The sequence below is a fragment of the Chelonia mydas genome, chromosome 20 (genome assembly GCF_015237465.2).
Source record: "Chelonia mydas isolate rCheMyd1 chromosome 20, rCheMyd1.pri.v2, whole genome shotgun sequence".
Taxonomy (NCBI): domain Eukaryota; kingdom Metazoa; phylum Chordata; order Testudines; family Cheloniidae; genus Chelonia; species Chelonia mydas.
In genome coordinates, this window is record NC_051260.2 from 16,089,866 (window position 1) to 16,104,048 (window position 14,183).

General features: G+C 55.8%; 1 protein-coding gene across 17 annotated transcripts in view; it reads right to left on the reverse strand.

Moving 5' to 3' along the window:
• Positions 1–9,279: 9,279 nt before the first annotated feature.
• CACNA1A (calcium voltage-gated channel subunit alpha1 A) overlaps positions 9,280–14,183 on the reverse strand; it is a 157,322-nt gene continuing 152,418 nt past the window's right edge. For 13 of the 17 annotated variants that reach the window (XM_043532892.1, XM_043532895.1, XM_043532902.1 and 10 more), the window contains one exon: positions 9,280–12,281. In XM_043532892.1, the coding sequence (XP_043388827.1) occupies positions 11,652–12,281 (630 nt within the window). In that variant the 3' untranslated portion in view covers positions 9,280–11,651. The remainder of the gene's footprint in view (positions 12,282–14,183) is intronic. The other 4 variants (XM_037887956.2, XM_043532900.1, XM_043532899.1 and 1 more) reach the window with 2 other exon arrangements.

Consider the following 14,183-nt stretch of genomic DNA (forward strand, 5'->3'; position numbering starts at 1 on the left):
GGATCCAGAAGTCCTGACTCCAACCCCCGCCCCCGACCTTGCTCTAACCCCCAAACACCACCCAGGCTGTGTGGGCCGGAAAAGCCAGCCCTGTGTTAACCCCTTAGCAACACTCATGTTAGCCCCCTAGTGCAGACCAGGCAAGCTGCCACATTAGCCCTGGCTCGCTGGTCGAGGTGAGCCCCAGACGCCTGTGTGACCCTGCTCGGTGCATGTCCTGGGCTGATGGTTAGCTCCTGGCTCAGCTCTCGTCTCACACAGGAGTCAAGCACCCGTGGCTGCGGCGGTGCGGCTCGTGGCCCAGAGCCCAGCCTGTGGCCCTTTGAAAGCAGCGGGAGACTTGCCCTTTACGTCAGTGGCGGCAGGAGCTGCTCTTCACGGCGCTCCCACCCCGTCCCCGCTTTGTGTTTTACGCCAGCAGCATGAAAGTGGCGCCAGTTTCCCGGTCATTAGCCCGCCCGCGAGGAGGCCGAGTTTAAAGCCACGGAGGTGAAGGGACCCCGCGCTGGGGTGACAGTGAACCCAGGCTTGGAATCCGGTAGATTCCCGAGCGCTGTGAAAGGTTGGTAATTCTGAGCTGACATAACGCATCCCTGGGCTAAAGAACCAGCTGGCTCCTCGTCCCCGTGCCCCAGCCATGCCTGCAATGCAGCTAAAACTGCCCTTCAGGGCTAAGTTTGCTGAGCCCTTTGGAGTTTGTGGGTCCAAATCGCCAATGAGACACGCGGCATAAAATCTGTGGAGCTAAGCCAGCAGCGCTGTCCTCCCCCCACCCCTTTCTGAGACATGATAATGGTTTCAAGGCTGGTTCACGGGGGCAACGAGCAGCAGATGGTAGCTTATGCTGGAGCAGAGCCTTCAGAGCCACTGAGCCGGATTCTCCCCTCGTGTAAACCGGTGCAAACCCAGTGAGGTTGGTGGGACAGTGAGGTGAGACCGCAGTCAGGCTGGCTGCCTTTACACGTGTCAGAGACAACAGAGCATGGCTCTTGAGGGGTATGGACCAAGGTAGCTGGGTCAAAGCCATGTCCATAGAGTCAGAGGTGAGTCCAGCTTTACGCCAATGAATCTGGCTCGGTGGGCTGCCTGCCTTCCTCTGAGCGGCTCCATAAAGATCCACCCCGCAGCCATCAGCACCACGGATGAATTTGACGGCTCAGAGCAGACACCCAGTTGAAAATCCAGCACGACACTGAGTAGGTTGCAGCTGCCCTTAGCCTTAGCATGGCAGCCTGGAGCAATGCTGTGCCTGGAGAGGGCATGCTGGGCTCTGTAGTTTTGGGGGGACACCCACCTGCCTTGGAGATTACAGGCTGCAGGGGTCAGATCAAGGAAGCACCTGGCGTGCCGGGAACTGCCAGACGCTGCCCCTGGGGTTGAGCAAACCAGCTGCATAGTTAGATCTGCCAGGGAAGGGAGGTGGAAGGGGACTAAGCAGCTCTCCAGCGATCATCATGGCAGGAGACATTAAATCAATGGTGCGCACCTCATGCTCTGTCTTAACTACACCCCAGCCACCGGCCAATGCTCCTTATGCTGGCCCACCCACTGGTGGAAATGGGTGTCATTCGGTCGGCTTCTTCGGTGGAGCTCCGTCCATTTCCACCGGCTGATGGGTTGGCGGTGTCTCTCTTTGCTGCCCTCCAGGATGGGCCCTTGTAGGGTTTTCTCCCTTAACCCCATCCAGAGAGGCGGGACGGAATGGACTCTGCGTAGTTTCGTAGGGTGTTGCCACGGTGGATGGGTCAGGGTCCAGCTCCAGATGTGACTCCTGAGGTTGTTTTGTTCCAAGCGCCAGGTCTGCCACCACCAGGGCATAATCTCAGGGGTGCTTCCTCCCCCACCCTTGATGTTTAGATCGATGTGAACGGACTCAAATGGGGTCACTGCTGATTTACACCAGCCGAACACCTCAAGATTAAAGCTAGACGGGATCAATCTGACCTGCTGCAGAACACAAGTCAGAGAACCCAGCCAGAAAGTCCAGCACAGCGTCCGAGAACACCTGGTGGAGCAGGAGCAGAACTCTGAGAGCCAGAGAAATCGAGACCCCAGGGTCAGGTCCTCCTTGGCAAAGCAGTTCAGCATCTGCTTGAGTGGTTTGCTAAACTGGGGATTTAAGCACCAGAGGGGTGCGAACAGGGATGGATGGATACTGATAGATAGATCCACATACAGATAGAGCTGTGTGGGGAGGGGATGGATAGAGCTGCATAGAGCCGGATGGAGAGATCTGTAGGGGATGGATAGATGGAGACGGGTGGAGAGATCTGTATAGGGATGGATAGATAGAGATGGGTGGACAGATCTGTAAAGGGATGGATAGATAGAGAGGGATGGAGAGATCTGTATGGGATGGATAGATGGAGATGGGTGGAGAGAGCTGTATAGGGATGGATAGATGGAGATGGGTGGATAGATCTGTAGGTGATGGATAGACAGAGACAGATGGATAGATCTGTAAAGGGATGGATAGATAGAGATGGGTGGAGAGATCTGTAGGGGATGGATAGATAGAGATGGGTGGAGAGATCTGTACAGGGATGGATAGATATAGATGGGTGGACAGATCTGTATAGGGATGGATAGATGGAGATGGGTGGATATATCTGTAGGTGATGGATAGACAGAGATGGATGGATAGATCTGTAAACGGATGGATAGACAGAGATGGGTGGAGAGATCTGTATAGGGATGGATAGATAGAGAGGGATGGAGGGATGGAGAGATCTGTAGGGGATGGATAGACAGAGATGGGACAGAGATCTGTAAGGGGTCGATAGCTAGAGATGGGTGGAGAGATCTGTATAGGGATGGATAGATGGAGATGGGTGGAGAGATCTGTATAGGGATGGATAGATAGAGAGGGATGGAGAGATCTGTAGGGGATGGATAGATGGAGACGGGTGGAGAGAGCTGTATAGGGATGGATAGATGGAGATGGGTGGATAGATCTGTTGGGGATGGATAGATGGAGATGGGTGGAGAGATCTGTATAGGGATGGATAGATAGAGAGGGATGGAGAGATCTGTATGGGATGGATAGATGGAGACGGGTGGAGAGAGCTGTATAGGGATGGATAGATGGAGATGGGTGGACAGATCTGTATAGGGATGGATAGATAGAGAGGGATGGAGAGATCTGTAGGGGATGGATAGACAGAGATGGGACAGAGATCTGTAAGGGGTCGATAGCTAGAGATGGGTGGAGAGATCTGTATAGGGATGGATAGATGGAGATGGGTGGAGAGATCTGTATAGGGATGGATAGATAGAGAGGGATGGAGAGATCTGTAGGGGATGGATAGATGGAGACGGGTGGAGAGATCTGTATAGGGATGGATAGATGGAGATGGGTGGATAGATCTGTTGGGGATGGATAGACAGAGACGGATGGAGAGATTTGTAGGGGATGGATAGATGGAGACGGGTGGAGAGAGCTATATAGGGATGGATAGATGGAGATGGGTGGAGAGACAGACAGTTACTTTTCCCTGTAACTGGTGTTCTTTGAGATGTGTCCATTCCACAATAAGTGTGCGTGCTCGCCACGTGCACTGGTGTTGGAAGTTTTTCCCCTAGCAGTACCCGTTGGGGAGCCCCCCTAGCGACCCTTGGAGTGGTGCCACCATGGTGCGGAATAAGGGTCACTGCGCACTCCCCCCACCGTCAGTTCCTTCTTGCCAGACGACTCCGACAGAGGGGAAGGAGGGCAGGATGTGGAATAGACGTGAGCAAGACATCGCGAAGAACACCAGTTACAGAAAAGGTAACCGTCTTTTCTTCTTCGAGAGATTGCTCATGTGCATTCCACAGTAGGTGATTCCAAGCGATATCGGTTGGAGGTGGGAGGAGTTCACAGACACTCGGGACAGAGCACGGCCCTGCCGAACCCGGCATCCTCCCTGGCCTGGGAGACGATCGCATAACGCAAGGTGAACGTGTGGACCGATGACCATGTGGCAGCCCTGCAAATGTCCTGAACAGGGACATGAGCTAGAAAGGAGGCCGACCAGGCTTGCACCCTTGTGGAGTGCGCTCTTGCAATAGGTGACGGGGGAACTCCTGCCTGATCGTAACAAGTGTGGAGACATTAAGTGATCCAGCTGGAGAGCCGCTGAGTGGAGATCGGCCGACCCTTCATGCGCGTGGCTGTGGCAATAAACAGCTGAGTAGACTTCCTGAACGGTTTTGTCTGTTCCAGGTAAAAAGGCAGGGCCCCTCTCACATCCAGCATGTGGAGGTGGTGCTCCTCACTAGACACGTGGGGCTAGGGACAGAGCCCCAGAAGGAAAATGTCCTGGCTCATATGATAGGCTGAGACCACCTTAGGGAGGAATGAGGGGCATGGGTGGAGCTGGACCTTAACTTTATGGAACACCATGTTTGGAGGTCAGGGCCCGGAGCTTGGAGACCTGTCTAGCCGACGTGATCGCCACAAGAAAGGCTACTTTCCATGAAAGGTGGGACCAGGAGCATGTGGCAAGTGGCTCAAATGGAGGCCCTGTCAGCCTGGCCAGAACCAAGTTCAGGTCCCACTGTGGAACGGGGGCCTAACATAAGGAAAGAGGCGATCCAAGCCCTTAAGGAATCAACCGGTCATGGTGTGAGAAAATACCGTGTGGCCCAGTACCGGTGGCTGGAAGGCCGATATGGTGGCCAGATGCATCTTGATGGATGAGGGCGCTAGGCCTTGGACTCTGAGATGAAGAAGGTAATCCAGAATAAACTGGAGCGGAGCAGCCACTTGTGAGATGCCGCGATCGGCGGCCCACCGAGAGAACCTTGACCATTTTGCCAGGTAGGCCTGATGCGTGGAGGGCCTCCTGCTTTCCAGGAGGACTCGCTGGATGCCCTTCGAGCAGGTCCTTTCCTCTCGGTCTAACCATTGAGCAACCACGCCGTGAGGTGAAGGGCTGCAAGGTTGGGGTGGAGGAGGTGACCTTGGTCCTGAGAGAGGAGGTCTGGGCGGGTCGGCAGCCGCCATGGGGGTGGGCAACGGACAGGCTCGAGAGAGGTCCCATCCCAGGGCTGTCTGGGCCATGCTGGGGCAATCAGAAGGATGTAAGTCTTGTCTGTCTTGACTTTTTCCAGGACCTTGCTGATCAGCGGAATTGGGGGAAAGTCATATAGCAACTGACCTGACCAGGACAGAAGGCAGGCATCAGAGATCATGCCCTTGCCCAGGCCCCTCCTGGAGCAGAACCGGGGTGCACCGGCGGTTCTGCCTGGTCGCGAAGAGGTCCACTTGGGGATTCCCCATGTTTGGAAGATCATGTAAGCCACCTCCAGATGTAGCGACCACTCGTGCTGGGAGGAGAAGGCCCAGCTCAGGCGATCCGCCCGAGTGTTCTGGATGCCCGGTAAGTGGTGAGCTTCCAAGTCGCCATCGCGGGCGATGCAGAAATCCCACAGCCGGAAGGCTTCCTGGCAGAGGGCTGAGGAGCGGGCCCCGCTTTGCCTGTTGATGTAGAACATTGAGGCCGTGTTGCCTGTGAGAACTCTGACTACCCGGCCTGCAAGGCACAAGCGAAAGGCCACGCAGGCCAGACGGACCCCCCGGAGCTCCTTGGTGTTTATGTGCAGGCCTAGTTCCTGTGCAGACCACGGGCCTTGGGTGTGGAGGTCCCCCACAAGGGATCTCCACCCCAAGTCAGATCCAGTGGTGAGCAGGAGCCGGTTCCCACTGGTTCGCTAGAGCCGGTTGTTAAATTTAGAAGCCCTTTTAGAACTGGTTGTTCCGCGAGGGAGATCCGGCTCTAACAGGGCTTCTAAATTTAACCGGGCAAAAGTGGCGCCTTAGATGCCGACTCCCTGGGTGCTCCAGGGCTGAGGGTGCAGAGCACCCACCGGCAGTTCCCCGCCCCACCCCCAGCTCACCTCCGCTCTGCCTCCGGCTCCTCCCCTGAACGCGCCTCCCCGCCCGGCTTCTCCGCCCCCTGGCTTCCCGCGAATCAGCTGTTCACGCGGGAAGCCGGGGCGGGCTGAGAAGCAGGCGATGGCTTCCCGCTCAGGCCCAGGGAGGCGGAGGTGAGCTGGGGTGGGGGGGCGCGAGGAGGGCCGCCTGCACTGCAGTAGGTAACCCGGGTGGGGGGCGCGCAGGGGAACCGCTCCCCGCCCCAGCTCACCTCCGCCACCCTCAGCCTGAGTGGGAAGCCACTGCCTGCTTCTCAGCCCTCCCCGGGTTCCCGCACGAACAGCTGATTTGCAGGAAGCCGGGGCGGGGGTGCAGAGAAGCAGAGCGGGGCGGCGGGTTTAGGAAGCCGGGGGGGGGTGCAGAGAAGCAGAGCGGGGCGGCAGGTTTAGGAAGCCGGGGGGGAGGGGTGCAGAGAAGCAGAGCGGGGCGGCGCGTTTAGGGGAGGAGGCGGAGCGGAGGTGGGGCCGGGCAGCTGCCGGTGGGTGCTCTGCACCCACCAAATTTTCCCCGTGGGTTCTCCAGCCTAAGGTGCCACTTTTGATGTGATCAGTGGGGGAGCGGCCGCTCCCCCTGCTCCCCCCCCTGCTAAGCTACCGCGCCCCTAGGAGCCAGAGGGACCTGCCAGATGCTTCCTGGGAGCTGCCCCAGGTAAGCACCGCTGGGATTCCCCACCTCGCCCCCCATCAGGTGCCTCTGGCTCTTAGGGGTGGGGTGGGCACCCACTACGGTGGCTCACAAGACCCTCCTGCCCGGTTCTGGGGGCAGTCAGGGGACAGGGGAGGATGGAGCAGGGGTCCTGGGGGGGCATCAAGGAACACGGGGGGTTGGATGGGGCAGGAGTCCCGGGGGGCGGGGGTGGGCCACAACCCCCTCGTGGGGTGAGGAGGGAACCAGTTGTTAAGATTTTGGCAGCTCATCACTGGTCAGACCCATCAGACACCAACTCTAGATTGGGGAGCAGCTCCTGAGCGGGACCCCTTGGAGCACGTTCTCCGAGGTGGCCCACCAAAGGTGGGAGGCTAGTACAGACTCAGGTATGGTGAGGACCTTGTCCAACCTGTCTTTGGACTGGGAGAACATCGAGGCCAACCAGAGCTGAAGGGGCTGCATCCTGAGTCTGGCGTGGCGTACCACATACGTGCACGCTGACATATGTCCCAGGAGTTGGAGGCATGCCCTGCCGTTGTCACGGGAACCCTCGTGAGCGCCTTGGTGAGATCCCTCAAGGTTTTGAACCTTTCCGGCGGGAGGGAAGCTCTGGCCGAAGTCGCGTCGAGAATCGCGCCAATGAACTCTATTAGTTGTACCGGTATCAACGTGGGTTTGAGGTTGTTTACCAACAGCCCCAGTGTGGTGCATGTGGACAGGAGGAGCGTTGCCTCTGACCAGTCGTCGAGGTAGGGGGAGATCTGGACCCCCCCGGCCCGATGCCTGAGGTAGGCCGCCACCACAGACATACGCTTTGTGAAGACTCTGGGTGCCGTGGAGCGGCCAAACGGGAGGACGGTGACTTGGTAGTGCTCCTGCCCAACCGTGAAGTGGAGGAAACGCCTGTGGTCCTCGAATATGTGGATGTGGAAGTATGCGTCCTGGAGATCGAGGGCGGCGTACCAGTCCCCGGGATCCAGGGAGGGAATGATGGAAGCCAGGGAGACCATGCGGAACTTGAGTTTTACCATGTACTGGTTCAGACCTCGCAGGTCCAGGATGGGCCTGAGGCCTCCTTTGGCCTTCGGGATAAGGAAGTAGCAGGAGAAGAAGCCTTTGTACCTGAACTCTGCAGGCACCACCTCCACCACTCCCAGGTGAAGGAGCCGCCTCACCTCTTGCTCAAGTAGGCCCTCTTGAGAGGGGACGGGGAAGGAGGGTGCGTAGGTGGGGTAGAGAGAAATTGGCGGATATAGCCCCGGGAGAGGGTGTTGAGGACCCAGCAGTCTGAGGTCAGCAGCGACCACTCCATGACTGTGAGTGGTACCGTCCGGGTGGTGACTGCAGTGGTCCGAGAGTCGGTTTACTTCTGGACCAGGGGGCCGCTGGGGTCGGTACAGCCGGTATCGGAAGAGACATTACGTCTCGAGCCGCCTGCAGGGCCTCCGGCGTGGAGGGCACCCATATGTGGCCACTGGCATCCGGAGAAGTCAGCTCAGAGTGGGCCGGGCTACTCTGCTCAATCTGAGTCAGAGGCTGCAAGCCCGAGGGGGATCGAGAGCTGCCCAGCACGGGTCTAGCCTCACCCCCAGCGTTGTCCCGGTGCCTTGACGGGGAAGATCGCTTCTTCGCCTTCTTAGAGTGTCCCGTGGATGGGGAGTGGTGCCGGCTGGTGGGAGGCACCGATGGGTCGCCATGCACTGATCGGTGCCGACTTGGAGCAGTGCAGCGGTGTCGGGGTCAGGGCCGACTCCATCAATATGGCTCGGAGCCGTATATCCTGCTCCTTCTTAGTCCGGGGTTTAAATGATCTTCAAACTTCCCAGCGGTTGCTGACGTGGGTTTCCCCAAGACAGCATAAGTGACTCGTCTGCGGGCCACTTACGGGCAAAGGCTGTTTACAAGTGTCACCCGACTTAAAGCCCGGGGCACGCCCCGACCCGGGTGCGGTTCTTCTACTCTACTATTATTCTTTTTACTTTTAAACTACAGGTACTAACTATCTACAGAACTAAACAGCCCTGCACACAGGGAAGCTACCGCAGAGAGCTGGAGCAGAGCCGTTCCGAAGCACCGTCACTGGCGGAAAGAAGGAACTGGGGGTGGGGAGAGCGCCCAGCGCCCCTTATACCGCGCCATGGCGGCGCCACTCCCAGGGTCGCTCGGGGCGCTCCCCTACAGGCACCGCTAAGGGAAAAACTTCCGGCACCGGTACAGGTGACGAATGCGAACACCTACTGTGGAATGGACACGAGCCATCACTCGAAGACGAACTATAGGGGATGGATACATGGAGATGGGTGGAGAGATCTGTAGGGGATGGATAGATGGAGATGGGTGGAGAGATCTGTAGGGGATGGATAGATAGAGAGGGATGGATAGACCTAAAGGAGATGGCTGGATGGAGAAGGGTAGATAGATCTATATGGGAATGGATAGATGGAGGTGGATGGAGAGATCTGTATAGGGATGGAAAGACGGACATGGGTAGATAGGTTTGTATGAGGATGCATAGGTATAGATGGGTGGAGAGATCTGTAGGGGATTGATAGATGGGGAGGGATGGAGAGATCTGTAGTGGATGGATAGATGGAATTGGGTGGAGAGATCTGTAGGGGATGGACAGATAGAGAGGGATGGATAGATGGAGATGGGTAGAGAGATCTGTATTGGGTGAATAGATAGAGATGGGTGGAGAGATCTGTAGGGGATGGATAGATAGAGATGGGTGGAGAGATCTATAGGGGATGGATAGATGGAGATGGGTGGAGAGATCTGTAGGGGATGCAGACATAGAGAGGGATGGAGGGATGGAGAGATCTGTAGGGGATGGATAGACAGAGATGGGACAGAGATCTGTAAGGGGTCGATAGATAGAGATGGGTGGAGAGATCTGTATAGGGATGGATAGATAGAGATGGGGGCAGAGATCTGTAGGAGGTCGATAGATAGAGATGGGTGGAGAGATCTGTATAGGGATGGATAGATAGAGATGGGGGCAGAGATCTGTAGGGGGTCGAGAGACAGAGATGGGTGGAGAGCTCCCCCATGGAGGTGGATGTACGGAGGGATGGATGGATGGAGGGTTTGTTAGTAACCAAAGAAGGTCCGAGCCCAAGGACTCCCATCTGCTAGTTTGTACTTGAAAAGCTTCTGTCCACCTTGCTATTGCTGTGCAGTAACAAGCCAGGCCTTGGGGGCTCAGTTTGCAGCGTCGTTGTGCACAGCATTCCTGTTCTCCTTTAAACAGCTGTTCCCAAACCTTATGACGCCAAGCCCCGCCTGTGGGAAGGGGAACCCAACGTGCCGCTGAAGGCCTTGCCCAAACCAGAAGCCATGCAGGGCAAGTGATGGTAGCTTAGTTAAGACTGGAACCAGGAACGGTTTGTTCTGTTTGTACAGGGCCAAGCACAGTGGTGTTCTGGGCCAGGCCAGGGGCTGCTAAGTGCTACCAATTCACCTACCCAGCAACGTACAGCCCTCAGCACGCTGGGGTCCTGCAATACCAGTAAGAACATATTGTGTTGATTGTCCCAGCGCGATCCTCCTGCACTTTTACTTAGGGATTTGATGGGCAGCAAAAGAGTTAACACTACTGACATTTCAAGTTATCATTGTTGGTATCTGAGTCAACCACCTATGACATAAGCAGGACAGTTCCCCGCTCTGGGCTGTCGGTTCAGGCTCTCAGCAGACTCAGGCTCACAGTAGGGGTCAGATTTTCAAGATTTTCTTCACTGTAACAGCTGCAGCCTTTCTTGCTAGACTGAAAGATGAGATGTGGCTGAACAATCTGGAGGTGATACCCCCCCGGTCGGACCCTTCAGCCGGGGGGAGGAAGAGCTGTGTCACTGCATTTTCTAGGGAAAGAGCAAACTCTCAGAGCATTTCACACCAAGAACTGAGAACATTTCAATCAAAAATTCCTTTTTTTAATTTTTTTAGGGTTTTTGTGTGTGTTTTTTCTCATTTGTTTCTTTTAACGTTTTTTTTTGTAGTTTTCTCATGCAATATTTCACAGTCCCAATCCCACGGGGGTGTTTTTCTTTTAATTTTTTTTCTCAAACAAAGTAGGAAAAAGGAAAAGAAGCCAAGGACTTTTTTTTTCTTTTGACGTTTTCGGGTTTTTTGTTTTGTTAGTTTCAAGCAGGACCAAAATGTCGGAAGAAAAATGCTTTCCCCTCCCCCCCCATTATTATTTTTGTCTTTTTTCTTTCTGTTTAGTTGTATTTGTTTATTTCTCATTTTTGTGTGTGGGGGGGTTTCTGTTTGTTTATCTCTGCAGGCAGTAATAATTAGGGTTTGGTATAACCAGCAAGCACTCCTTTGTGTGTGTGTGTGTGTGTGTCGGGGTTGTGCACGTGCGTGTCCTTCAAAATGGCAGGCCACAAACTTTACTTGTTTTGAAGTTAACCAGGTAAGTCGAGATGATAAAACTCATCAATAGAAGTTCAGAAAAAAATACTTTTGTCTTTTTCCCCCCTCCTTTTTACTGATATTTTTTTTTTGTCGAGATTTGTTGCTGTTGTTGTTTCTGGTGTGGAATTTTTGTCAAAACTTCTTTGTTGAGGGTGGAGGGTCACATCCAAGCACATCCCCCCCTCCCCACCCTGCCATGCCAAGCACCCGAGGAAAACCGGTCTGCTGTCTCAGGGCCACAGACACATGCTGCATGTGGGAGAGGCTACCTGAGGGCATTTTGCATGGATTGTAGTCCCTTCTCCCATTTTTTTAAAATCTTCTTTAGATTCTGAAGAACTGGGTGGTTTTTTCCCCCCACTCCCCCCCCCCCGAACCACCACACACAACTTGATCTGTAAAAGATAAACATGCTCTGGTCCCTAGATCCCTTGTCCTCCCCCATCCCAAAACCCTGTCCCCCACCCCACCCCGAGAAAACCCCTCCAACCAAAGTTACTTCCCTCTCTGCAATTTGAGCACTCTCTCTCCAGACACCTCCCCATAGGGCAGATTGTTGTGATTTCCATGTGCTTTTCCTCCCCCCGCCCCTCCCCAATCTGGTAATGTCGTCTCTGTCCAGTGTGTGTGTTGCAAGTGTGCGTGTGTGTGTCAAACCGCTTCCAGGTTAGCAGCAGTCATCTTCGTCAGTTTCGCTAGAGGGTTCATGCAGTCCTTGGCGCGAGCGTGGCTTGGCTGCTCCATGGGAGTGGTAATATCCGTTAGGAAGTCGCCGCCCAGGCCTGGAGGGTGAAGAGCCGCCTCCCGCCCGGGAAGTCCTGGGCGAACGCCCTGAGCTGCTGACGTGCGTGGTCTCATAGGAGAAGGCTTCCTTGCTGGGGGGTGCGGCGCAGTCCGGACTCCGGTAATAACCGCCACGACGGGGTCCCGGGTGCGGCTCGGAGACGTGGGGCACCGACCACCGGCTGCTGGCATGGCGGGAGGCTCGGGGTGAATCGTTCCGCGGCGGGACCGTGTGTCTCTCCATGGCGGGCGACCTGCCGGGCCGCTCTGCCAGCCGGGGCTCGGCGGGGAGCGAGGGGTATCGTCTCGGCGCGGGGGTGGATATCCTGCTGGGGTGATGCACTGACTGCGGCTGCTGCTGGGGGCCTGTGCTGATGACCTTACGGACCACAGGGGAATAGGACACGTGTGGCCGGGGTGTAGAAGGGGTCTGTGGGAGCTGGCGGCGTCCTCGCCTGGGGGTACTGGTGCCGGATGTTGAAAGGACTGGACTGCCACTTACCGAACTACTGCCCTACACGAAAATTGAAACAAAGGAAATCAAAAAGAAAATATACAAGGAAAATTAACCAAGAAGAGACAGAAAGGGAAGGGGGGTGGGGAGGGGCAGGGAAGGTGACACAGAGACGAGGACGAGAAAAGAAGGCAGGGGATTTGGGGGTGAAGGAACCAAAGAAGGGGGGGGGAAATAATGGAGGGGGGAGAAGAAAAAGCCACAGCCACGGAAGGGAGGACGGGAAGAGGGGGATCGAGAGACCAACGGAGGAGAAGAAAAGAAACCAAAAGAGAAAACAAACGAAAGAAGGGGGAAAAAAAGTGAGAAGAGAAATGAGAAATGGAGTTTTTGTAAGTTTTGGGGTTTTTAAAAAGTAGCAGAAAACTTCTAAAAATTACTCACACGCTTCGAAAGCAAGAGAGGAAAGGGTTAAAAGTAAGCAAGCGAGAGAGAGAGAGAGAGAGAGAGAGAGAGAGAGAGAGAGAGAGAGAGAGAGAGAGACAACCCGCAGGGCCTGCAGAGCATGAATTGTTCTGTGCGTTACCAAAGGTGATTCCAAAAGGAACTCAAAAGAAAATAAACAGCTGGAGTTGAAAAAAAAATAGGGGTGAGGGAGGGTGGGGTGGGGAAACTGGGGTGGAAAGGGCGAGGGGGCGTCCGGCAAGGAAAGAGGAGGGGAGAGCACTGGGTCTGGAGAAGTTTGGAACAGAGCGGACCCCATTGGGAGAGCCAGTGTGTGCGGCTTGCCTCCAGCCGCGGGGCTTCGGGAGTGAGAGCTGCTTGCTGGCGGGTGTCTGCTGTTGGGTGGAAGGTCCACGGACCGGGGTACTTACCCGCTGCAGAGTGAGGTGACTTCCCCAGAATCGGAGCCGCGGGAGGAGGGCCAGTAGCCGACAATGGAATCACCTGCCCAGGAGGACATCCTTTGCTGGCCCCGGCAGTCAGGCGGTGACTGGCTCATGCCCTGAAGCAGAAGGGCCTTTATCTTTTATACATCCTTCACCCTCTGGAATCTGAAGCTATGTCTACCCTACAGCCTAGGTCGGCACAGCTTAGCTTGCTCAGGGGTGTGACTATTCTGCCCCCGAGCGTGCTCTGTCGGGGGCGGGGGGGCATCATTTCTGCCACCCGTAGAGGTGGGTTTTGTGCGCTCTCCTGTCGGCACAGAGCGTCGTCACCAGCCGTGCTGCAGGAATGCAGCTCCACCCATGCCGCTGCGCGTGTAGACGTGGCCTCGGAGCGGATGTTGTTATCACCGGTTCGTGCCCCACTGGCCTGGCTCGACTGGCTTCCGCAAGGCAAAGGTGTGTGGTGAGGGGTTTGGCTGAGCAACAGCAAAGAAGAAAGAGCAAAGGGGCGGCTCCGAGTTGCCCTGAATTTCTCCACTCTTCATGCTTCCCACATAGATCCTCTCCCGCTCTCGCACGGGCGGATCCTGCCTGCCTTTGGGGAAGCTGGGATCCGGACCTGCCACGTTGCCAATGCTTGGGCCTCTCTGACGCCCTCTAGAAGGTGAGAGAGAAGGACAGTCCAGTGGACGAGACACTGGTGCCCTCTTACAGGCTCTGCTCAGGCCATCACAGTCTTGCTGCTCCACCAGGCAGAGATTCGGGGTGAGTCGTCTCCTGCTCAGATCGGGTTCATGTCTCTCCAACTGTCTCAGACTAGTGGGGCAAGCTCCACCCTGGTTTAGGAATGGGCTGCCCTCGTCTGCACTGGGGAAAAGAGGAGCGGTCCTGTGCCTGACAGGCCTTGCCGGACTGAGCATGTATTTGGAGGAAGTGCGAAGAGCAGGAGAAACAGCTGGAAATCCAGCTCAGCTGGGGAAAGGAATCTGGCAACAGGCTGTAGAATTAGCTTGTCTGCAACAGTGGATTGGACACAAAAGCCTGACACGTGCAGAGGTCGTGGCCAAAGCAA